Source organism: Canis lupus, chromosome 37, assembly GCF_011100685.1.
Source record: "Canis lupus familiaris isolate Mischka breed German Shepherd chromosome 37, alternate assembly UU_Cfam_GSD_1.0, whole genome shotgun sequence".
Classification (NCBI taxonomy): domain Eukaryota; kingdom Metazoa; phylum Chordata; class Mammalia; order Carnivora; family Canidae; genus Canis; species Canis lupus.
This window is the reverse complement of record NC_049258.1, coordinates 1329925-1357190: the sequence shown is the minus strand read 5'-3', so window position 1 is coordinate 1357190 and position 27266 is coordinate 1329925. Positions and strand designations below refer to the sequence as shown.

General features: G+C 33.1%; 1 protein-coding gene across 2 annotated transcripts in view; it reads right to left on the bottom strand.

The window, feature by feature from the left end:
- The window catches only part of GLS (glutaminase), a 74564-nt gene that overhangs the window by 44821 nt on the left and 2477 nt on the right, over positions 1 to 27266 (bottom strand). For both annotated transcript variants that reach the window (XM_038585185.1, XM_038585184.1), the window contains exons 2-7: positions 17005 to 17101; positions 16527 to 16648; positions 12079 to 12208; positions 11290 to 11369; positions 8618 to 8781; positions 5137 to 5195 (exon numbers count right to left, since the gene is read on the bottom strand). In XM_038585185.1, coding sequence (XP_038441113.1) covers positions 5137 to 5195; positions 8618 to 8781; positions 11290 to 11369; positions 12079 to 12208; positions 16527 to 16648; positions 17005 to 17101 — 652 coding nt within the window. The remainder of the gene's footprint in view (positions 1 to 5136; positions 5196 to 8617; positions 8782 to 11289; positions 11370 to 12078; positions 12209 to 16526; positions 16649 to 17004; positions 17102 to 27266) is intronic.

The following is a 27266-nucleotide window of genomic DNA, read 5'->3' as shown; positions in this document are numbered from 1 at the left end:
TTTTTACAACCTGAAGCAGTGCACCATAGTAAAATTTGGGACATATGAGAAGTATGCCTTTTTATGAAAAATGGGAGGAAATTTGGACCAATGATAGACTAATTTTAAAAAAGACACACATGGAAACGGAGATTTGGAAACTGATAGTCTTAAAACTATCAAATGCCCCTTTATCTCTTGGAAAAAAATTCCCATAACCAGGGATACATTTATCCCAGTTTTAAATCACTGTACAACCATTATTAGATATGTTATTTTAGGGGCAGCCCGGGTGGCTCAGTGGTTTAGCGCCGCCTTCAGCCCAGGGTGTGATCCTGGAGTCCCAGGATCAAGTCCCACGTTGGGCTCCCTGCCTGGAGCCTGCTTCTCCCTCTGCCTGTGTCTCTGCCTGCCTCTCTTTCTCTGTCTCTCATGAATAAATTTTTTTTTTAAAAAAAGATGTTATTTTAATCTTAGAAAAAGTTATAGTGATAAATAGTAAGTACAGTAGAAAAGCTTAAAAAAATAAATTGGAGCAAATATATTTACCAAATGATTTATCAAATCCATTTGCCAAAAGATTTTTATTTATTTTTATTTTTATTCTAAATGATTTTTATTTTTTGTATGAAAAAGTGTGTATTAGAGCAAGGACCAATGGGCAGAATGAGCTGCACTGTGATTGTAAGGAATGACTGATTATATATACATTTAAATTGGAGGAGTAGAGATAAAGGACATTTCTAAAAGGATTTTCATATGTTAAAGAAGACTTACAGGATCCTGGAGATCAAATGACTTTTAAAAAGCAAAGCACATTTTGTTTGAAAAGGGTAGTAATTAGATCCGGAGACTGGAAAATCATACAAATTAATTTCTCCGTAAACATACCTACACCAAGTTAAAGAATTTCCATTTCACTGAAAAAAAACTTTATGAAAGAAAAAGTGATAAAAAGGCAGAGACTTGTGAACATTGGCTGTTCAAAAAATTAATATAAATATACTGGAGTGTTTTTATAGCTTTTTACAACATACTCCTAAACTGAATTATGTATTTTACATTAAAACACTGGTGAAAATATTACAGTCAACAGGAACATCTAATAAAATAAAAAATGATTCATTTGAAGTCAGTGCATTAATCATTTAGTTTGTAAAGAAATCACTTGATTCCATTCATAAAGTATGGAGTGTAAAAGCCAACTGAAAATTAGAGATCACACAGGAAAGAGGCATAAAAAAGAGGCAAGAAGAAGTAACCAAAAATGATTTTATAGAATTACTCTTAGTTTAATCTTGCCACAGAAAATGCCTTAAAGCTAAAAAATACTTGGAAAACTTAAAATAGATATTACAGGTAAAAAATAAGGTTCTAAATGTAGTATTTTATAGATTAATCCTAAATATAAAGGGAAAAGTGAACTCTGTTGGCAATGAATCATCTGCCTTTCATTAAAAAAAACTCAAACAATTCAACTGACATAAACATGGAGTAAATAAAACAGTAACAATAAAATCACTAAGTCGAAAGGCATCAGCCAGTTCTCCCCAGAGCCACAAACCACTTAAAAGTGTGGCTTAAGTGCATCCAACAGGTTACTGCTAACATAACCAAACTGAGCATTATATACATACATACAAACTAAACTCATCTTATTTTCATGGAGTAAGATTAAACTGTCTTTTAAAAAGAGAAAGTCTGATTTTTTTAAATTTAAAAATAGTTCTGATGTAAAAATAAAATTGAGCTTCTTCAAAAGACAAAAACTGGAAACTACCACTAGAATAAAGAGAGACAGAAGCAGAGAAGACAATGAAATTTATTCTTTATCTTCAAAATAAAAAGGCAGAAGTATAGCAATTATCTTGTAATATGTTGTCCTCATTTTCCCACCCTAATCCTGAAGTCATCCGGAAATCTTAACTTTTAAACTAAAACTAGGTAGCTTTACCACTGCAAAGAAAAAAAAATATGTATGTATACTATTTCATCCAGAGTTAACTGTGCTTTTAAATTTTTTACTCTTCCCTTTAAATCAAGCAACCATATCATCATATAAAACAAACTGCATCAAAAAGTATTCTTTTAAACTTAATAGTTACCACAAAGAAAAAGAAAGGATAGTTTATAGTTTTAAAATTATGTGCATTTTAAGTACAAAATGACATTTGGTTTTTTTGAAGGTATTTACCTATATAAGCTTTGTTTAAAATTTAAAATTTTGGAGTTTTCCTACAAGTTTAGTAGTTAAGAATTTATGCAACAGGTTCCTTCTGTCCAAATCCTCCTTTTTTTCCACAATCTGCTAATCCTTTTGAACATTTGCTCTGCCTCTTCCCCCATTTCCTGAGGATCACCTCCAATCCTACAAGGAAAAAATATCAATACTACAAAATTAAGAAATAAAGAGTCTTACTAAAGACTCTACTTAATTTTTGGGGGGGGATGGGAGAAGACTAATAACATGAAGAGAATGTTTTGATAGCATTAAATAAAGTTGAAGTTTGAAAGAAAAAATAGCCTTAAGGTCATTAACTCAAAGAGCTAAACAAAATTCACATCTAGTTAGCCATGGTAAAATATATCCACGCTTTGTGTACTCAAATGCAAGCTCCTTGAGAAAAGGGGTAGTTCCTTACAGATAGTAGGGACTGACTAATGTCCAAAGAATGCCATATTACACCCACTAAAAATCAGATGTGACTTTTAAGCCAATAAATTGTTATCTTTTGTACAAGTTAAAATAAAGAAAATAAAATTTCTGCTTTTTGGACAATATAACCATGCTGGGTAAGACAAGGATGTCATCTAGAGAAACAGCAAACACCTACATTAAATATGCACAGCGGATTCTAATGAAGAACAAACAAATCAGATTTAGCTCAAGCCTGGCTCTACTTGCTGTCAGTCCCTAAGGCTCAGTTTCTCACTGCATCTGTGTAAAGTAAGAAGGCTGGACTTGAAGACCCTTCTCGCTACGGTTTTGTTACCTCAATTTCGATTACCAATTCATAAATACGTGATCATACAACTTGCACAGATCACATACAAATTTTTAGAGGAGTTCTGAATTTTTTTAAAACAGCCTAAAGAAAGTGTTATGTTCTAGGGCAGTCAGTTTTACAGAGGGAGATGAAGCTTACCCCTCCAACACTTAGGATGAACGTCATTTAAGAAAAAGAAACTTGTGAAACACTTCTAAAAACAAAACAAAAATTCCAAGAAAGTGACCTTAAAAATAAACTATATCCCAAAGCCTCATTTTTCAACTGTGCCAGTAAATTAAAAATGTTTATATATCTAAAATCACTAAAAAAAAATAAAAAATAAAAAAATAAAAATAAAATCACTGATCAAATTTATAAATACCAGATGACTCAGTTAAATTTTTGCACTGTTGGAACACTGAACCACACTTATGTTGTGTATACGTATTTCTTTCACTGTCTGTGTTTATGTTAATGTGGCTCCATGTGACTTTTATGGCTCCTGACTGAACATGGGAAGTGAAACTGATGAAGTGATGGTGTGATATGACCAGACATGCATTTCTCACATGCAGCATTTCAGCAGAGTATATGAAACCCATATAAACAAAAGATGTTTAATTGCATGCAGTTAAGGAAGGCTTTTTAAAATCATCTATAAATACCCTTTCCTGAAAATAGTATTGGTGTGCTACGTTACTCTTTCTCCAGTATAAGATGACGGATCAGCTTCAAAGGGTCTGTGAACTCCTTAAAGTTTATATAAAATCATTATACATGAACATTTTTCTGGGAAGACCCAAAAAAGGTAAAAAAGGTCTGGAACCATTCTAGTAGTTTTCTCATCAAGCACTAATATATAGGTTGTAGTATCATAATTTTCCTCACCTCTAATTTACTACTTGTTCAAATCCAAACAGTAATTAATGAGACTTTTCTCTCATCGCAATGTTTACTAAATTTCACTGTAAGGACCCATTTATACTTGTGTCCACCTCACACTACAAGGCAAGGACTGAAGGAAGGACTGCCTAGCACAGATCTGTATCATAATTTTCTACAATAAACAAATATTCTTTCACCTCAAACTCACAACTTTTATCTGAAGTATAACAGTCATGAACAGCTAGATGTAACAAAGTATTTGCCCTAAAATAACAACATATATAATTCTTATGGTAGTAGTCTTCCATTTTAAAGCCTTTTCTCATGAACATATAAAATTCATGAAAGAGAGAATTTCTAGTATACAAATTAGCTAAATCTTTATTAATTGGGCCAAGGGTGTAATTTATATCCAAACATCCTTTGTGTAATCAGGGAATCCCATCCTCACTAATGTATGTAGTTAGGTTTTTTTCATGCTTGGAAAAGGTAGGCACAGATTTACTGAAGAAAGTATATAAATGTTCTAAACATAAATGAAATTTATTTGAACAAATGAATTTATAATTAGAAATTAAAAATCTAAATAGTATCATACAACTGAATCATTTTCAAATATTTATTCCAAACAACATTAGAGTTTCCAATTATTAAGGAAAACCAGACACTAAAACAATCAAAACACACAATGTGAAACAAAGCATAAGAAAAATAATAGAACTTAATAATTGGAGTAAGTCTTACTTATTTTAGTTATGATAATAAGCAAAACAAATGAAACAAGTTCAAATGAAAATCATGAATGTAGTTCCTTAGAGTAGAAAGGACTTCAGATATTCAAGGGTAAATGTACTTTGTTTTAAGACAAAGTACCAGAATATTTGTTCCTACATATGCTAATGACAAAGTTAACAATAAAATGCTTCTACTTGCGTTTACATCTGTTCATTTTCAAAGAACCAAAAGGAGAAGGAAGAAAAAAATATCCAAACTTTAGGAAGAATAACCTCTGTGCCTATTGGTCAGCAGAGACTTCTTTTTGAATTTTTGCCAGATCCTCAGGTCAAGAGTAAATGAGTAACACTTAGAATGAGTCATCTGTTTTTAATTTTGACTTTGAAATTACATTTATTTTTAAATAAGTAGGAATTTAGTTTTATACCATAAGATTAATTTTTTTAACACCAAAATTTTTCACAATTCTACATAAATATTCCAAGATTCATCTTTATGTCTCATTTTTAAAAACTTACTAGGTTAAAAGGAATTGTCAACATTTTACCTTTATTAATGAAGTCACAACAATTGCTCCAGCATTTACCATAGGATTGTGTGGCTTATCTGCAAAATATAAAAATGATAGCATTATTTCAAATACTTGATATCATTTTCTGTGGTGCACAAGTATTTCCCGTGAACATATATCTATTTTCCTTATGTAAAATACTGTTACAGTTATTTTTTGGGGGGAAGAGAGGGTAGAAGAATGCACTGAAGTCATTTACTTGTCAAACCAGTAATATACTTCTGTAATAATTATACAGGAAAACAAAGACTCATGTACTGAAAGACAGTGAATAGTAGTATAATACTACATCGAAATTTCCTAACTCTATCACATTTACTAGCTATTTGACCTTGGGAAAGTAAATGAATTTCCCTGTGCTTCAATCTCCCCACTCTATATTGGGAGTAATAAATAGCACCAACACTTGAGCGAGTCCTAATGCTTGAATTAATTAAAACATATAAAATGCTTAAATGTATATGGCACACCCTTAAACACTCAAATATTACTATTAAAAATTAACCTTGAAAATAAGCACATCTAATATGAAACCATTTTTGCTTTTTAAAGTGCTTTCTTTTTTTATGTATTTACCCATGTAGATAAAGAAAACATGAACACTATAAAGGGATATACCTATGATAAAAATATTACAGGGGATTTAAATTATATTCTCTATTCTTTCCATACTCCCTGACAATGAAGATGTATTTACTTTAAAAATTACTTGAATTTAAGTTCATCCAAAATCATATCTTTTTTCCTATCCTATTCTTAAAATAAATAGAATTTCAAATCTCAACTGATTGCATTATCATTCATGGCATGGCACAAACACCAAATGAACCTCTCAGGACACTGAAAACAGTTATCTGATAGCAAAATTCCTCATTTGTTTGTGGTAGTGATTTATTTTGGAGGGAACAAGTTCATATCTAACTTGACAAATCCAGCAGAATTCACTATGTCACTACTACATTATTAGTTTCTTAAATTTTAAGCAAGGTATCTTCTGTAAGATGAACCTATAACTAAATAGCTCTGACCTCTGGAAAACAGCCTGACAGTTCTTCAACTGTTCAAGTTTCCATGTGACCCAGCAATTTCATTTACCAGGTATATACCCAATAGGAATAGAAATAAATACATTAAAAAAAAGAAATAAATACATATATGCACACAAAAACTTGCACACCATTGACCACAGAAGCATTATAGATGATAGTCAAAAGGAGAAAAACAATTCAAACATCCTGCCAACTGATTATCGGCTGTACACCACGTGGTATTATTACTGTGGTATTATTACCCATACAGTGCAATGTTATTCAGCAATTTTGAAAAAGTGAAGTACTGGGATGCCTGGGGGGCTGAGCGGTTAACCGTCTGCCTTTGACCCATGGCGTGATCCTGGAGTTCCGGAATCCAGTCCCATATGTGGCTCCTGCATGGAGCCTGCTTCTCCCTCTGCCTAGGTCTCTGCCTCTCTCTGTGTCTCTTATGAATAAATAAATAAAAAGTGAAGTACTGATGCATGCCACTGCATGCAAGTACTTTAAAAATAAAATAGGCCTGTCATAAAAGACCAAATATCCTAGGATTTTATTTATATAAAATGCCCAGAAGAGCCAAATAATTTTTAAGAGAGAGAGGGCAAGTGCACGCATGCATAAGCCAGGAGGTGGGCGGGGGGAGAACAGAGGGACAGAAAGAATCTTAACTTAAGCACACAGGGCTGGATCTCAGAACCCTGAGATATGACCTGAACCAAAATTACGAGTTGGATACTTAACTGACTGAGCCACCCAGGTCCCCCCAGAACAGGAATCTACAGAGACAGAAACTAGATCACTAATTGCCAGAAGTAGGAGAGAAATGGATATTCATTGCTAATCGGTACAGGGTATCTTTTTGGGGTGACAAAAGTGTCCCGAAGTGGATTGTGGTGATGGTTGCACAACTCTATGAATATACTAAAAGCCACTGAACTATATACTCTAAATGGGTGAATCATATGACATGTGAACTATGTCCCAATAACAATGTTAAAAATTTCTCAATTTTTTAAAAGATTTTACTTGAAAGAGAGAGATCACAAGGGGGGTGATCTCCATAAAATCAAATGCAGTATCAGGACAGAAAGATTATGGTAAAATAGGTAAGAAAATATAATTGCTCTCAAAACAAATAGAAAAGCACAAGAAAATACTTTTTTTTTAAGAGGCTGATTCATTTAATTTAGAGAAAAAAGAGAGCACATTGGGGAGGGGCAAAGGAGAGGCAGAGAATCTCAAGCAGACTCCCTGCTGAGCTCAGAGACCCATGAAGGGCTCAATTCCAGGACCCTGAGATCATTATCTGAGCCAAATCAAGAGGTGGACACTTAACTGAGCCATACCCACGTGCCTTAAGAAAATATCATTCTTACAACATCATTGTAAAAAACAGTAAGTGTAAGGCATATTTCATTTTTTATCCAGTACTAACAAAAAATACAAAACCTATATTTATATTTCTCACAACCATTACTGCAACCACAGACTTCCGCACTTTCTTTGAATTATAAACTCATCGCAAAATGAGGAACATAGATGTCATAAAGACTGAACAGAAACCAATGTATAGGTTGGTGTTTAGATTTAAAACCTCTACTAGATCAGGGCACCTGGGTGGCTCAGTGGGAATTGAGCCCACACTGGGCTCCCTGCCCAGTGTGTGTGGGGGGGTCTGCTTCTCTCTGTCCACCTGTCCCCTCCCTGCTCGTGTTCTAATAAATAAATGAATAAAATCTTTTTAAAATAAATAAATAAAAACTCTATCAGAACAAAAGTACTAACTACCGTTGTCTTCCCCTCTTGCTTTTGTATTCCTGTTAAGTAGTAATACTTGTTAGCTATCCAATCATTTAATGCAGGATTTTTTTTTTCAAATTTTAAGTGTTATTAAAGAGAAAAAGCAAAAACACTCATTATTTCAACCATAGCCACCATAAAAATTTATGATGGAAGTTTTCAAATATATATAATATGCAAAAAGTAGAATAGAATACAAACACCCACGTAGCCATCAGCCTCAATAATTACTAACATATAGTTAATAATCACACCCAGCACTCCCTAGCTATACTCACAATACAGTATCCTGAATTCAAAAATAATTCAATTTTATAGCAAATCCCAGACACTAAGAGATTTTACCACAGAATATTCTGTGTGGTCATGAAGTGAAAGGAAACTCTTACTCCTTGTCCCATCTTCTCCCCAGCTCACTTTCCAATAATAATACGAGAACCCCACAAAAAAAATTTTTTTTAAAGTAGGTGATTAAACAAACTATGTTTATGGGTTTCACAGAATTTCCATGAGAAATGAAAATAAATAAAGTATGAGTGTTTTTTTCTTCAAAAAATTAAAAACTTCTTAGACTTAAATAGGAAAATCAGGTATTTCTTTTTTAACTTTTACATAATTCTTACCATCTTCATTTAAAAACAGTTTGTTGAATCTTAATCCACTTGGCTCTTTCCCAACATATCGATGCACATATTCTGTTCCAAGATCATTAACAGCAATGGCATATTTCAAAGGTTTTACACAGGACTGAAGACAAAATGGAACTTTGGTATCTCCAATAGAATGCCTATTTAAAAGTAGATTTAAAAAATAATTAAAATCAACTAGAAAAAAATGTTGGAATAACTGGAGTTATTTTTACATTTTAATTCTAATTTACAAAGGTTTTCCCATAATTTGACCACAAGTTTACTTGGCTATCAAAGAATAAATATAAATTTTAAGAATACTGCAAAAAGGGCAAAAGCTTAAAGGTACTCAGGTAATAACATGGTTCAGAATTAGAAAATAAATAAGTAATATGAAAAATTTCCTCAGAGGGCAAGAGGGGTACAGCTCTCCCTATGCCTACCTGTGTTCAATCATATAAAATGAACTGGACCTTTTACAAATCAGTCAGTCACCACTTTCTCACTCAGCTTCAACCATGGCTACACCAGTTAGTTTTTAAACAGCTCAGTTTGGATTCAATAGCATTCTCAGAGTGACCGTGCTCTGAGACCTTGACTATAAATGCTTCATCCTACGAACCGTATCTATCCACATTCCAGTCCTGTTCAAAATAAACAGCACCCAGTTTTATAAACTGTATTGGAGCTGGCATGAATGGCACCATTATTACCATGTATCTAAACAATGGAACAAAAAGAGAGCTTTATGTTTCCAAATTGGAATGCACCTGAAGTACAGAATAGGTTTAAAAATGGAAAAAATGACTGACCCTATTATAATGTAAGCTTCACAGGGACAGAGATCTTTGTTTTATTCACTGGCATCCCAAGTACCCTGGACTATGTCCCAATACAGACCAAACATTCATTCATTCAGAGTGAAATTCATTCATAGTGAAACTGGGTACTACTGATAACCACCCCTGGGCAAAATGGGGTTAGAGGAGGTATCAAAGGGCAAAGAAACATCAGAGGGCAACTTACCTCTAAGTATGTTATGGAATATAAATACGAATGTATAGATAAGGAAACTATATGTGCTTCCTACCATATTTATAAATAGTTTCTAATTCAGACTGTTGACTTCAACTTGACCATCATTCTAAAATCTGGCAAGTACCTGCCTTATTACCTTTGGATTAAAAAATATATGTATGTTCTAATCCAAAGTCAACTTCTAAAATTCTCTAGATAAGTAACCTAAGAAATCATCTCTACACACAGAGAATGTTTAAGAGAAAAATCATGTGCAAGCCTTGCATTATCATTTCCTCCAAATACAAAAACAGGACTCACTCCCTATTAGAATTTGGTTCATAAGAACAAAGCCATGTCTTCTCATGTATTTATGTCCTTTCATATCACCCAACATTTAATTCAACACACGAGGAGTGGTTAGTACATTTTACAGGCCCAGATGAGAACAGAAGTCTGTCACAATGGAAAGAACGGCAAACTACAAGAGACCCAGGTATTAATTTTACCTCTGCCAGTATTAGATGAATTTTGAGCCTCAAGATACCTTAAGAATGAATGGACTAAGCCATTATGTCTTTTTATTGTATTATTTGAAGAAGATGATTAGTAAAAATAAAAATATCACTTGGAAGGTATAGAAGACTGAGAATTATAAAGCTAAATGACTTGTAGTTTTAACAAAATTTAGGATAAAATTACATCACTGACATAGGATTCATCAAGCTGTATACATTTAGGAGTTTATACCTTATTTTATGTAAGTAACATTTTATTTAAAAAGAGATAATACCTTAGTAAGAAAACATAAAAGGAATACAAAAGTTATAATTCTGAGCTAAGTCTTCAAATGAATTTAAAAAATGGATTTTTCTTTTTTGGCATAATTTTCCTGACTTGACAAAACCAAATTATAACATGATAATAAATCCTAATATCCGACTCACGGCATAATAGTCATTCTTGAAAAAAAAAATTCCAGAATTTCATTAATTTTTCAAGGGCCTCATGTAATTCATTGATTTTAAAACCAAATCATTCTCTTTGAAGTGCCTTCACATCATTATCCTTTTTATAATTCTGCTACTAGGACGTCATTTGTCAGTAGCTCTGCCTATAGTATAAGCACTTCCCAAAGATTGCTTTCATGGATTTTATGAGATCCTGCAAATTTGAAAATGACTTTTCACTTTGCAAATGACAGACAGAAATACCCCATTATCATATTATACTGTCTTAACAATCATGGCACTTATATCAGGAGCATGAGCAACAAAGGCAGTGGGAGGCTGAGTAACTAATGTTAAGTTGAAAAATGGAAACCAATTTTATTAGTGGTCAATACATTAGTGAAAAATTTCATGTTCTGACAAGTCTGCTTTTCCTAATGAAATTATAATTGCAGGTACTTGAACAATAAATACTTAAACAACAAGACTACAACTGTGAATGAGATGATATGTCTCATAAAATTTAGTATAGACTATTTCATTTGAGTTTTTAAAAATTAAATTAAAATCTAAACTTATTTTCTTTCTTGAATTCCTATGTTAACGGCTAATTCCCACCACCACCATTTTCCCTCATGCTCACTGTTACACAAAATTTAAGGCTTCAAGTTGGTTTTCATGAATTTAAAATAAACTCACCTCTGTCCATCTACTGTACACACAGACACACCCCACAAATCAGGACTGAACTTGGCTAGCTGAGGAATATAATCTGCAACCTATACAAAATATTGGGAAAAAATTAACAGAATATAGGCAGATAATATTTCTTCTACCAAAAAATTTACTTTAAGTTAGCTTCCACTAATGAAGAATTATTTTATAGCACAGAGTGGGTTTGTGGTCTTTTATAATAACATTCATAAAAACTAAGGGCAACAAAGACTTGAGGATTACAGATAAGATCTGATTTCTGCCAGTCTCCATCACCCTGTACGTTTTCCAATGTATTCTCAATTCCTACGAAAGCACAGTCTAAAAGAAGAACTAAGATTTGACTTTTTTTTTTTTAAGTTAAATAGAAAACTTCTTTAATCAAAGTCATGGTAGCAGGGTTTCATTATCTAAGAACCTTCAATACAAAGAAAAAATAAAATAGTCCTTAGTATTTTATTTAGAGAATTTTTAAAACTTAATGCTCGAGAATATCACATCCATAGAAATTCTTAAAATACTCTTATTATTAATGAAAGAGGTAAAAGCCATTTCCATCATCTGAAAATCAAAAAGAATTCTTAAGACTTCTTTGTAGCCCAAACAACAAAGCTGAATATTTAAAATACTTTTAAAGTATTTAATCCAGTAGTTTCGCTTGACTTAAATTTCTTAACTAGCAAAGGACAAGAAAACTCTACAACTTGAATTTCTATACAAGTTAAGCTAAATAAATTGACTGGTTTAGGAAAATATTCACATCAAAAATGTTACCTTTCCTCCAGACTGCTTTTTAGCACTTTCAAATAACTCATCAATGTGAGAGGTAAAAGACATAAAGTCAGGAATGACAAACTTTCTTCTAAAGGCTTGTGTCAACAAAACAATGTTGCTCTGAACACATCTGTGGAATGTGAGAAAAACATTAATTGACTAGGTGCCTTTCAAATATTAGTCCTAGGTAATAACAGTATTACTTAGGAGAGTATTTAAACAATAGAGAAAATACTCATTTTATGTAACTAAAAATCTATAAATTATACTTTCTGTATTATTTTCTTCCCTTCAAGCGGTCTTTCATGCAGTTGCTTGTAAGCTGTGAACAAGTTAAAGGAATAAATTGCCTAAAAATTGTGTCAAAGATTAAAATAGCAGAGCATCTACCAGGGTAAATATCAAGAGCATCTAAAGACAAGTTTCTTAGGCCACCAAGGATGACAAGCATTCAGTATGACATCTGGTTAACAAAAATTGGACTGTAATAATGTTATAGTTGAAATCTTGTTTATCCATTAGGTAACCTCAGGCATATATTCCTCAGTTCCTATATAACTATTAGTAGTATTTCATAAAAAAAATTAAACTTTTTATATTTTAACATATTTTCCCTGAATTACAGTTTGAAAAATTTCTATTTCCCAGCTAACAAATGGAGATAAGATCTTTAGATTAGAAAATACCTATTAAATTGCTTATAGTAATGTATAATTTTAAATAAAATTATATATGAAGTAGTATAGTAATTCACTTCATATGAATACCCAAAAACATGGAATCATATTGTTTTTTTTCACTATAAGATATATAATATATTGTAAAATAAAAAGGTCTCATTGTTAAAAACTATTTTAAAAGATATGTTAAACCATGTGGATGGGAGAGCAGGATTCAAATCTAATGATTTGAACATTCTGCTTTGTTCTAGAAAGTGCTTAAGCCAGAAAACCAGTATATTAATCTAACCATAAAGAAGAGCTTTGTAATGTTACAGCGAACCGTCTTCTAAGCTCATCTTCTCAACAGTCTCAGTAATTCAGTAAGAGAAACTTAAGCCACTAACTATGGTAAGTTATGTAACTGGATTCCTCAAAGGTCAATGATGTGATACTATATTAGCTTCTTTGGGAAGAAAAAAACCATCCAAATTGGCTTTTTTTTTTTTTAAGTGAGTTTGAAATACTATTCATCTGTTCAACCCTGAAAACATCAACATTTTGAGAAAGATGATTTCCTTACTTTATGGGTATGAAAACTGTACCTGCAAGTAAATAACTTGCATCAATTATAAATAGATAAATGAAGAAAGAAGAACGAGACACTCAGTATTTTTTAGTTTGTGGTGAATGAGAAATTTTCATATCTCAGTATTTTAATTGTTCTAAATGAAACATCAAATTAAAATTAAAAGCCAGATTTCATTTTAAACTATTAATTTAAAAATCAGAGAATATACTCACTTGGTCAGTATAAAATTATTGATTTAAAATAATACAGGTTATTTCCAATGATGAAGATGTGCCCCAAATACAGCATGAAAAAACTATAGTCCTACTTTCCATTATTAACCAAAAGAGAAATAATGGGACATCCTAGAGATAACAAATATTTACTTCAATAAACTTTGATAAATTTTCTCATAGTTCCAATGTTAATCTAAAAATTAAGTGTGCCACTGATTTAATATTTGATGTTTTAAATAGCAATTCAAAAAATTTAAAAAATAAATAGCAATTCAATTTGGACATGAGAGTTGTAAGAAATGTACACTAAAGAACACATTTCTCAAAAGAAAAGAAGACAATTCCTAATCTTAGATCATTCTATCTGTATCAAACCTAAATCCCAATTTTTCAAAAAGCTAAACGTGAAAAAACACGAGGACTGCCAAACAAACTTAAAATTATTAACTTACTACTAACTAACTATTTAAAATTAATCAGCACTTTTAAAAGAAAGCTTTATAATTAACAAAACTGTACAGTCAGTGAAACTGGTTTGCTGTTTTTTAGCCCTCTATCAGAAGGTGCTGGTAAAGCTGTGGTAACTGACTTCAGGTGAATTACTGTGGCCAACACAAGCAATGTAACCATTCAGTGTCTACTGCAAACTGATGGAAATTACAGGTAGTCAATGTTTTTCATTGGGAGTTATGTGAATACAGATGTCATGAATGGAACTAGAAAATTAGAAGTCCTATACAAAAATGAATTCTGAGAAGGAAGGGCTCATATTTTTCAGCAAGTCACAAATTTCTCATGCTTTGTTTAATTTGCTCATCAGTAAACTGGAAATAATAATCATCTTTTCATCTTAGAAGTTTATGATTAACTATAATGCACATGTTTTACAGAGTATCTCATAATTTTTCATCAGTAAAATAACATAATAGAAAAATCAAGCAATATACAAATGCAAAGACTATCATTCATTTTCCTCCGAAACAGAAAAGACCAAAAGAATTATGATCACACATAAAAATAGTTCTAATATTTGTATGGTTAAAAAATGCATAAATAAATAAGGCATTCATTTTCAACACAATTTTTCCACTTCGATTAGTTTTAAGGATTATTAGCATTAAAAACAATTAATTAACTAAATGGGTACAGGCAGTCTCCAACTTTCAAATAGATTATGCTCCAAACAGTATGCTTAGAACTAATTTTCCCTTAAAAAAAAAAAAAATCATATGTAACAACTGTTTCTCAGATTACCCTCAAAGGCTAAATATATTAACCAACAATGTTTTTTAGGTTTTTTAAGTAAAATATCAAAATACTGACTTCAACCAAGTCAGACGTTTTAATTACTTCATTCTAGAGATGAAAAGAATTATGCCTATACACTGAGATTTTTCCACTGCCTATTCATATAAAACACTAAGCATCTGTCAAGTTGGGAACTGCCTATATCACAATCATCAATTTTTAAAAATTGGATTAGTATTTAAAATATGGTAATTGCTATTCTTTTATGTAATTATGGGCAGAAAACTTTATGCTTATGTTTTCTAGCTTCATGATCAGTATATTTAAGTTACTTTTAATTTCATATTTAAACAATGTGTTTATAAAGCATAAAAAATTTTAAACAGTACTAAAAAGGTATAAAATACCGCTTTCATTTAAAATTCCAAAGCAATTCCTCATGCCTATTATCAACAGATTTACCACCCATCTCTGACAACCTCATTCTCAGATACACTAAACTAACCTCAGAAGGCACCATAATCAAGAATACTTTGCTCAGACAGTTCACGAACACTAAAAATAATACTTATTGCAAAGGCATAGCTAACCATAAATTATTTCCTCCCCTCCACAAAGAAACATATTTTGAGGATTCAAAATTCCTAACATGAATTCCAACATTAACCTAAAATCTATACTTTATAAGATCAGCTGAGTAGCAGGATCAAGAGTCTTGTGGTGAAAAGATAAGAATCCAAAACTATCAGCAGTGCTTCAAAGCAGGCCAGGAAACTCTGTGAAGGACCTCAGTTGAATACTTATACCTTCAAATGACTTAATATTCTAGGATATCCTAGGCGATATCTCGGACAAATCAAGTCCCCAAAAGAAAATAAAAGAAAAATAAGTAAAAATACACATATACATGAAAATTCATTTTCAAGGTAGATGCTGGAATTCTTTGGATCTACCTCAACTTACCCCCATGGTCTAGAAAAAGGCTAGGGTTAAAGTAGTGTTTATAGTTTTATACTGGTTCTTACCTAATTCTTAGAAGTTTAAAATATGATTTACCTCCTTGGGATTCATTATAAACATATTATCTTTTAAATCATTAAGAAGTCAGACAAGTAGGAATACATTAATGAAGATAAATCATAAATAAACAAATATAGGAAAATCAAAAAAAGCATGCTCATTCAATCAAATCAAGGCATTAATATCCAAAGTGTCTTCAGTTTTTAAATATTTTGAAGGGGAAAAAAAAGTAGTCAAAAGCCTATGTATTAATATGTCTGAAGAGAGGAGAGAAGCAGACACTGGAGATATGTAAATCTAAGGAATACATGCTGTCTGAAGCCTTCTCATTTTATGATGTCATCTAAGTCACCTTGTAGGAAAGAAACAGAGACCCTACTGAAAAAGCCTATTAATACATGCAGATGAACTGGAGGATCAATTTAAGCTATTACAAGAATGTGCTCTCTTCAAACTGAATGCAATCTCCAGATACTGTAAATTGGAAACATCCATGCCTACATTGCCTCAGAGCAGTTTCAAGGAAGTCTTTTAGCCCCTATGTAATATAGAACGTTATGCGCACCACGTTCTTCAAGCAATTGATGTTTATAAATTCCCCCTTTTTTCAGTTACACAGGAAGCACTGGCCTTCAAAAATGCAATTTTGTTTTAAAAGAAAAATCAGCATATAGCATAGCAAATCACCATTAAAGGTTTGGCAGAAATTTTTACTTTTTAAAAAGATCTTTGTCTAGCATGACACCATCTGATGTTGTTTGAAGAGTTAATCTTAACATATCCATACACTCTTTCAACCTGGGATCAGACGTTCGCAATCCTGTAGATTTGAGTGCCTGTTTTTAAAAAAATAAGAGTTTGTAAATACATAGTGCAAATAATGTATATGCTTATTCCAACTACAAGTTTTTATTCCTGTATATAAAAACTTCTACCCAGGACCTGAATATGTATATGGGCATTTTAGTGTCACTATTACCCACTTTCTGGACAAGTTTGTCATTGTTTCTTTCATTTTCTTTCACTGATTACCTTGAAATGAGCATGATGAAAATTTAAAACATAGTAAGAGAAACAGTGTCAGCCAGAATCTACATGTCAGATGACCTTTAAAACTACATTTCAATATTACTGTTTTTATTCCGTATTACTATTTTTAAAAAGTTTAGGATAGAAAAATATAAAAACTTACTGTAATAAATTTATGAACAGGTATTTTCTCTTGTCCTTCTGCAATTGTATAGAACAGCAAATCTTCCAAGCTAGGTAATAGACCCTGTTTTATTTTACTAAAGGGGAGAAAAGAAAACAAAATTAATCCATGTGTGAACCGTCTAATGGATTTTAGGTATATTCATCACTGAACAATCAATCACTGAATCAGACTACAGCTGAGCTAATCTAATCATCAAGACTACTGTCATGATAAATGCAAATTTACCAAAATCAAACCAGTATTACTGAAACCACACTGAAAAAGTAAAAGAGGATTTATTCATGAATACAGATATTTTTAATCCCAGGTCTTAAAATCTTGATTACCATTTCTAGTGGTACTAATGCCTAGTCATCTGTTACGGTGCTACCCTCTGTATAGCCTAACACAACACTCCATATTAATTATAGAGATCAGGAAATGTTCAGGTAAGAAGAGTCAACACTTTCTTCTGTTTTTATTTTTTTTTAAATATTATGACTACATTTATTATTTTTTTTTAATTTTTTTAAACATTTCATTTATTTATGAGAGACAGAGACAGAGAGGCAGAAACATAGGCAGAGGGAGGAGAAGCAGGCTCCATGCAAGGAGCCCAATGCGGGACTCGATCCCGGGAATCCGGGATCATGCCCTGAGCTAAAGGCAGAGGCTCAACCACTGAGCTACGCAGATGTCCCCAATGACTATATTTATATATTAAAATAGTTAACCTAATTGTAAAATCTGGGAGAGACAGCAATTACATACTGGACAATAAATTCAGTTTTTGAATCCTAGCTATAATACTTACTAGTGGAGTCACCTTGGATAAATTAAAGTACCTTTCCATGATTCAGTTTCCTCATCTGAGAGGAGATAATAGTGCTTATCTCAGGGTCTTTGTGAGGATCAGCTGACTCAAACGTTCAATACATTTAGAATGCTGACTGGCAGAGAATAAGTACTCAACTGATGGTAATTGTGAATATTTCTAAAGTGATCTAGGCTTACATATACAGACTAAATGCCACAAATCACAAAGACAACTGTTAGAATAAAATTTTTTACCATAAAAAAGACATTAAAATCTTAATTAACTAATAAACTAGTTTAAGGTATCATAATTAACCAAACAATTAAATAAGAAATTCTTTCCTATCCATTGAAAAGCTTTCAAGTAAACAAATTATAATGAACTTATAAAATGTGGAGGTTTTTTTTTAGCTCTGAGACTATAATCAACACATTCCAATATTCTAAATATCAATTACTAAATATTATAGTGATGTTACAAGGATTACAAATCTAAGGTTAAATGATCTCTTCCTCACCTATCAGTATTTATTAAAACAGGAGGGAGAAATACAAATACGTGTGTCTGTGTGTGTAAAATATTCTGGAAAACTTTAATCTGTATTTCAAGAAAGAAAATTAAAAAAAAAGGAGGAATGGAATACTCATTTTCTTAATTTTAGAACTTAATGGAGAACAATTCTGTACTAGCCATAGGTATAGTATCAAGTTTCACAGGAAAACTGTATATATTACTTTTGTAAAATAAACTGTTACACAACTCAAATCTGTTTAAAAGTGTTTTTGTACTGTTAAAAAGAACTTTTCTAGGTATCTAAATATTTCCTGGATTACCCAATTACTTAATTGTTCCATACTTGAGTAAGACCATATGTACTAATTTCCTAATGTAATTACTTCCCTATTATTAGCAGTCCATACAGTTCTATCTTAAAAGACAACAGAGTATAATGTTGGCTCACAGAACATCAACAGTGTTACATGCACATATAAAATTTCTCCTGAAAGAAACATTAATGTTGGTATTAACATCATTTAAAGTTGCTTTAAAAGCTGTTACAGGGCAGCCCAGGTGGCTCAGCGGTTTAGTGCTGCCATCAGCCCGGGGTATGATCCTGGAGACCCGGGATCAAGTCCCACATCAGGCTCCCTGCACGGAGCCTGCTTCTCCCTCTGCCTGCCTCTGCCTCTGTCTCTCTCTCCTGTGTTTCTCATGAATAAAAAAAATAAAATCTTAAAAATAAAATAAATAATAATAAAAGCTGTTACAACAACTTTTAGTTTTTAGAGTGACCTTTAAAATGTATCAATTTCATGCCAAAGTTTTTAAAAACTAACACATCGGATTATCATAACTTAATGACATATCCTGGAAATATGAATTTCTTTTTAAAATTTTTTATTGGATTTCAATTTGAATTTCTATATATATAATGGAAACAGAGGTTCAGATAGGTCAAGAAGCTTCCAAGACTACACAGTGGCAAAAATGGGTTTAGAACCTAGTTCCCTGAATCCAGAGTCCAAATTATTCACCATTACAGTATACTGGCTCTCAAATTTATTAGCTAGTTATTATTTTCATAAGGTTCAATTTTTCTAGATCTTACCCTGATCCAAAATCATTAAACAGCATTTAACAATTCTGATGGCTTAATATTTTTTAAAAAACTGAGCTAGCCATCAAAACATCAGTGGAAAAGAACATACCAATTATTTACAGAAAATGGTTTGTCAAATAAACCTCAGATACCGGTAGTTTGTCATTTTAAAAAACTGCAGAATAAGCTTTCTATGTATCTACCACACCAGTAAATGGTATTTGCTTTGCCTAAAAGCTAAGTAAGTAACATATACTCTTCTTTAGCTTATGGTACAGAGCACAAAAAAATTTCAATGACCATGTTATTGTCACAGCTAGAAAAAGGTTAATATTTACTTGCTTTTGGATGAGACTAATTTTTATCCATATAAGAGAGATTCAAGTCATCTCTAAAAAGATGTGCTCACAAAATAAATGGGTCAAAATTGATTTTTAAAAAATGTACTGCCTATCTCAGCATTTAAATCCTCTGACTCTGATCTGAGAATAAGTTAGCTTCAACACTCTGGTGAAAAAACGAATGGCAAACTTTCAAACAGGAAGAAATTACTCCAAAGGAGTAATTTAAGCTCCCCAGTCTGGTATTCAGTTCCCTATATTTGGCTTTGCACTACCTATTCTTAACTTATCACTTTTAATTATTTTTTTAAGATTTATTAATTTGGGAGATAGCAGACAAGCAGGGAGAGCAGTAGAGGGAGAGGGAGTGTCAGCAGGGAGTCTAAACCAGGGCTTAATCCCAGGACCCTGGGATCATGACCCAAGCCTAAGGCAGGTGCTTAACCAACTGAGCCACCCAAGAGCCCCAACTTATTTTTAATTAGACTCACAAACCTGTAAATAAATCCTATCTCATCTTTAATTTTTTTTCTATAGAAGCCTTCTGTTTATGAACCTCCTTTTCCTAACCCTTTAGGCCATCAATGATCCTTTTAATCAATCATTTTAGAGGGCTTCCCCCAACCAGATTTTCCATTCTTTTTTAGCATGAACTGGGCTGCATCACTAAGTTTGTTTGGTACTTTTCTTATACAGCCTATTATGTACTAAGCATTGGGGATATAAAAATGAATAAGAGTAAGGATGCTATCCAGGAGAGCCAAGACTACAGTAGTGTGGCAAGTACTGTGACTAGAAGCACAAGAAACGTATTAGGAAGTAAAAGTAGGCATTTAATTTTTTTAAAGATTTTATTTATTTATGCATAAGAAAGAGAGAGAGAGGCAATGACACAGGCAGAGGGAGAAGCAGGCTCCATGCAGGGAGCCCCATGCAGGACCCAATCCCGGGTCTCCAGGATCACACCCTGGGCTGAAGGCAGCGTCAAACCGCTGAGCCAGGGAAGCTGCCCTAAGCATTTAATTTTGTGTTGATGGATTGGGGAAATCAAGGAAGTATACTTTGTAACTAGGAGGAATACTGCAACTCTCCCTCACCAGTTCAAAATTTTAAGTTAAAAACTCTAGTATCAAATGAAAGAAGAAAAATAAAAAGCAAGTCTTTACTAAGAACTACAAAATGAGAAGAAAAAATTGAAACCAACTATATTGTTCTTTTTTGTTAAATTATGTTTCATATTATCTGACTTCTCTAAACTATAAACCTTCAAGGCTGGTGTATTACCTTCCTTAATTTTTTTTTTTTATGGGGGTCAACCCCATGTAACTCAAATACATAGTATGGTCTGCTAAACCTTTTAGATAATCAAAACCTTTTTATCCCCCCACAACTAGGTTAAAAAAAAAAAATCAACAGAATCCAAAAGAATGGTATTTTTACTTATGTTGTTATTTTAAAACAATGACCTTTAAAAAAACTTGGGAGTTGTTTTTAGTTTATCATTTTGAATTTAAAGTAATCTGACTGGTAAGTGTCCATCAACACCAGGAAATTAGCAGATTAAACCAGTTGAGACTCATAGATACGGAGAACAGTAGTGGCTGCCAGAGGGATTGGGAGGTGGAGGCCAAAATGGGTGAAAGGGATTGAGAGGTATAAACTTCCAGTTATAAAATAAATAAGCTATGAGGATGTAACTTACAGCCTGGGGAACATCTTCAATAATATTGTATCAACTCTGTAAGGTGACACATGGCAACACATGGCAAGAAGTCTATCTTGCCATCAGCTCCCAATTCATACAAACATGGAATCCCTAGGTTGTACACACATATAATACTGCATGTCAATCATACTTCAAAAAAAGTAATTAATTAAATAAACCTATGGGATTGAAAGGTGAACTGATGGGAATTGACCATGTATCATATAAGTCTGACAAAGTGATGAATTCTGCTTATTCTCCAAATCATTTTGCCTCAAGGCTAATTAATGGTGTAATTTAGAAACAAAACCTTACATCCTGTAAGTCTTTACCTTTAGGAAAGAATCTCCTATCTTAAAACCTATGTGCTCAAATAAGGTTTACAGATAAGGACAGAGTCTCAAAGCCAAGCAACATGTCTAATGTCACACAATTCTTAAGCAGCTGGACCAGAATTAGTCCTGGAAAGCTGGTCTTTGGTTTCCAGTCCTGGATACTTCCTGGTATACCACACCAACTACACTCAGTAATCAGCCGTCCATTTTAGGAGGAATACCTGGAGTTCATTCAGAATAATGAAAGATAAGACTCCTTACATACTGAAGAATTTCTAACCAAAATGTTAATAGGGGAACTATGCTAGATAACTAAACTGTTGTTCCACCTTGTTAAAACTGCATCCTGTACAAGAAGTGAGGATGAGACTGTATTAAATAAGGGCTGCTGTTCTGTTGGACTTTACTGAACCATACTCAAGAGCATGCCAAAGAAGCACCAAAGCTATCTTTCTGTGAGGAAGTGGCCAGGCTGTCCCTGATGTCTAACCACCTACTCTTTCAGTCAAGTGTCCTTTAATACATCACTCTAGTTGTAAAAATACAGATATTATGTGAATTGTTACTGTAATCACTTTAATGCAATACTAGAAATGATGTCTTTGAAATAACTAAAATATATAGGTATAAGTTAATGAAAGGCCGACTTTAGCTATACAAAAACAAAACAGCTCTGAAAATGGAAAGTGCTATATATTCTAAGGTAAAAAATTCTAGTCAAGGAAACAGGCAGAGATGAATAACAATTTGCAGGGTATATAACAGAAGAGAAAAAACATCAGCTGGAGAGATGAGGTTTTCAGGTTTCTTCCAATCTTGTACCTAAAAAAGTAATCAATTCAGTACAGTATTTTGTTGACCTAACTGGGGATGAAAAAACTAAGTCCTAATATTGTATGAACTTTAGTCATTTAGTTAGGCCATTTAGTATATGTGGCCAACTTTTAAAATATGTAAAATCAGGTGGAATTAGATGTCTTTAAAGTCACTTCCTATTCTAATTCTCAGTTTTGAGCTGCTAAAAATAGATGTCCCCTAAAGACTTTAAACTTTACTCACTTAGGATATATTTATATACACACACACAGCATCTATATTCACACATTTTACACATAAAGCCTAATTATCTGAATTCTTTTAATTTGTTATAAAACAAAAAAAATACATTTTTTCTCGTTTATTTTATTGCAAGAATATAGCATATAACACATAAAACATAATAAAATATGTATTAATTGACTGTTTAAGTTATTGGTGAGGTTTCTAGTCAATAGCAGGCTATCAGTAATTAAGTTAGGCCAGGGCAAGGCTCGACACCTTGACACCCTAACCTCCCCATTATTCAAGGGTCAACTATACTTATAAGGAGAAATCTTAATAACTCTAAAGAGGCAGGAAAAACAATGTCCATCTACAACTGCTTATGTCATTTCAGTTTATTTTCCTTGAATACTTTTTCTAAGCATTTTTTTTTTTAAGTATCACTATTTTTTAAGTATCACTTGAGATCATACTACACAGAATATTTTGTATTCTAACTTTTGGCTTACCATTTTCTTATACCCCCAAAAGTATCCCTATACATTTTATTTTTTAATTTTTAAAAAAAAAATTTTTATTTATGATAGTCACAGAGAGAGAGAGAGAGAGAGAGGCAGAGACATGGGCAGAGGGAGAAGCAGGCTCCATGCACCGGGAGCCTGATGTAGGACTCGATCCCGGGTCTCCAGGATCGCACCCTGGGCCAAAGGCAGGCGCCAAATCGCTGCGCCACTCAGGGATCCCCTCCATATACATTTTAAATGACTAAATAAGAGACTCTCAGATGGACGTACCCTAATTTACTTAACCATTCCACTAATGTTGAACACAAGTTTTTCTCCACTCTTCACTAGTATGCATAATGCTGTGCTAAAAAATATTAGTGAATAAATCTTTCCACAACTCAGTTTGTATGTATATATAAAGTTTCATGTAATTTAAAAACTGTTCTCAAAAAGTCTCTACTTTTAAGAACTCCAACCAAGGATTTAAGTGCCTGTGTCACTCAGAATACCCTCATGAAGATAACTTAAAAATCTTTTTTAGGGGCACCTGGGTGCCTCACTTGGGTTGAGCATCTGCCTTCAGCTCAGGTCATGACTTCCAGGTCCTGGGATTAAGCCCTGAGTTGGGCTCCCTACTTGGCAGGGGAATCTGCTTCTCCCTCTCCCTCTCTCAAATAAATAAATCATATATTTAAAAAATATATTTGTTTAGGGGCACCTGGGTGGCACACTTGGTTAAGTGTCTGGTTCTTGGTTTTTACTGAGGTCATGATGTCAGGGTTGTGGGATGGAGCTTCACACTCAGTGCAGAATCTGCTCGAGATTCTCTTTTCCCTTCCCTCTAATCTTTAGAAGTCTGTAATGGAAATTAGTAGGCAAAAAAATATACATATATCCAAATCCTGAAAGCCATCAACTTATTGTTCATCATGCAATATCAATAGTTCATGCTTTAAAATTAGCATTCACTATAAAGTTTTCTTTAGTAATCAGTAAGCAATAATGTTACATACCAACCAGAGAATACTTCCCAAAAGGAAGCCAAGAGGACAAATTAACATGCTTTTACTGCCATTGTAGGTAGCCAGGAAAATCACTAAGCACAATAATTAGTCATTTGCACCGTGTCTCATAACCAAAGCAATTTTATACCTGAGTAGATGCCAGGATAACATAAGTGTCTACCTGCAAGCTATTTAACTCACTTAGAGCTATCAATAGTTAGTAACTATTTTTATTAATACATGCTTACTCAACTTTCTTAAGCATTCCTCTTACTAGCAAATGACTTAAAAGGTGTTAAGGGCAGACAGGCAACTCCTTGATTTATACAGGATTTAAAGACTGAGCGCCTGAAAGAAATGCAAATCCTACAATCAGACTTTCAGTTTCTACAGCCATAATTTTTCTTCACTTCATAATCACAAGGAAGTAATATATCTTTTTACATATTTCAAGTAATTTTTAAAAACTCAAACCTACATTTTCAGCTAAGTTCTCTTCAAGATGACATTTATGGTTTTTTAGACTAAAATAGTGCCCCACCCACCCATTACTTTTCCCTACCTACTGCCTCATTTAAAAACTGAATTAAATTCGGTAGTCATTTCCTGAGTTAGCTGATTTTGAGGCAGGCAGACTTCTTTGTAAACAGTAAGGTCTGAAAAGCAGCAGCTAAAACTCAAAGAAAGTAAAGTTTGAGATCTAATTCACGCTTTCAGTGAACTTCATCTAAAAATAAGAAGCATGCAGTTTATTAATTACAGATCACCACAGATATTTCTATGACTAAATAGATGTGTGTGGTTTAATATAAACATTAGGCTGCCAAAATACTGTGGTATACATTACAACTAGCCATTAAAAAGTAAACAAAAACTCACTAATAAACTGTAACCTACAAAAAAATTTTAATAGAATCACAAATAAAATCAGAGGGGTTCACTGAGAAGCCCCCCATTAAATATACTCTCAATCCTGACTTTCAGTGAATTGGAAATATGTTCACTTTTACAAATTAAAAGCAAATGCATTATTAAAGGATGAGATAATTTGTCACCTATTTCCAGAGGCTCTTTCACTTTGAAATTATCTGTATCTGTCAAATAGTGTCTCAACTTCATTATCAGTACTGTTGTATAGACCCAATTCAGTGTTTGCTGAAATGCATTTAATCTTACTTTGAGATCCAATTATCACAGCATACAATATGATTCTTTTCCCCTCACTTTCCCTTTTGTCCCTCACTTTCCCTTTAATAAATATGAACTACCAAAATAAGTCACACAATCTGAAGCTAGCTGAAAATATTTGCTTTCACTATATACATATTTATATAGTGAAGAATTATTATCTATATAAATACATATTAGAGATTAATAGAAATATATTAGATATAAATATATATATTAAAGATTTCATTTTATTTAGAGAGCAAGAGCATGCAGGGGGGAAAAGGCAGCGAATGAGGGAGAAGCAGATTCCCTGCTGAGCAGGGAGTCCACTCAGGACTGAGAGCTCTGAGTTGGATCCCAGGACTCTGAGATCATGACCTGAGCCAAAGGCAGACGCTTAACCCACTGAGCCATCCAGGCGCACCTTGATAGATCTTTAATTATGCACATTTAATTTAAAATATATTTTTAAGTGCCAGGACTTTGTGTAGATGAGCCAACATTCAATTACTGACTGCATCATGGATATGCAGTTTTTGACAGATACCATCAAACCACCCTCCAAAATTAGCTGAACTAATTTATACACCCACTAGCAATGTAAGAGTTCCTATTGCCCACACCCTCCGCATCATTTAACCTAACATCTCCCAATCTGATGGGGGAAAAATGATCTTGTTGTTTTAATGAATACTGTATCCTGTATTGTCAATACTGTACTCTGTGTAAATTACCTGCTTACTAAAGAGCCTACATGTGCTGATGTTTTCCCAGCCTAGTCCTTTCTGTCTTAGGCCCAAGCAAAAGGTAACAAAAATGTCCCTCATCCCCACCTGCTAGTCCTTTTCAGGGACTCACTAAGAGAGGATACACATTTCTGAGCTTTACAGAAATGAAAGCATGGCATGCTTGATGGAGAAGTGTATAAAATGTCCATGTTGGGCAAGCACTTGGCATAAAGGTTAATCAAGAATACTGAATGCTACAGCATGGTTTGTGATTTTGATATAGTGCTCGTTCCAATCTGTATTGGTATTCTGGAAGAAGAATAGTAGTTTGAAATTGAACTCTAGAATTAACTTCAAAACAGTATACAAAATAGATTGAAATGGGACAGAAGAATGACTATTGGGATACAGATTTTAAATTTGGGTCATCAAACGTGTAGAGATAAATATGAGAAAAGAATCTGGATAAAAGATCAAATATCACCATAAGAGTCAAAGCTGAGAGAAGGCACATGCTGTTGAGAAGGCAGACAAGTGAGAAAGAAGCTAAGGCTTTTAGCCTCACAGTTTACTCAATGAACAATCCTAAAAAAGAGCCAGGGAAGCAAAGAGAACAATTTAAAAAAAGAAGAGAGTCAAGCTCTCTTGACTGTAAAAGGAGAGTCCAGTAGCTCAGCGGTTTAGCGTCTGCCTTCAGCCCAGGGTGTGATCCTGGAGTTCCGGGATCGAGTCCTGCATCGGGTTCCCCTCATGGAGCCTGCTTCTCCCTCAGCCTGTGTCTCTGCCTCTCTGTCTCTCATGAATAAGTAAATAAAATCTTTAAAAAAAAAGAAAGAAAGAAAAAGAAAGAAAAGGAAGAAAGGAAGGAAGAAAAGAAGAAAGAAAGGAAGAAAGAAAGAAAAAGTCAGACGGCACAGCCTAGGATGACGCTGGTTCAAAGAATCTGACTACAGGAAAAAGATACGTAGGTTCTTTCCAGAATATAATATGGTAAGGGTAAAAAAATAGAACA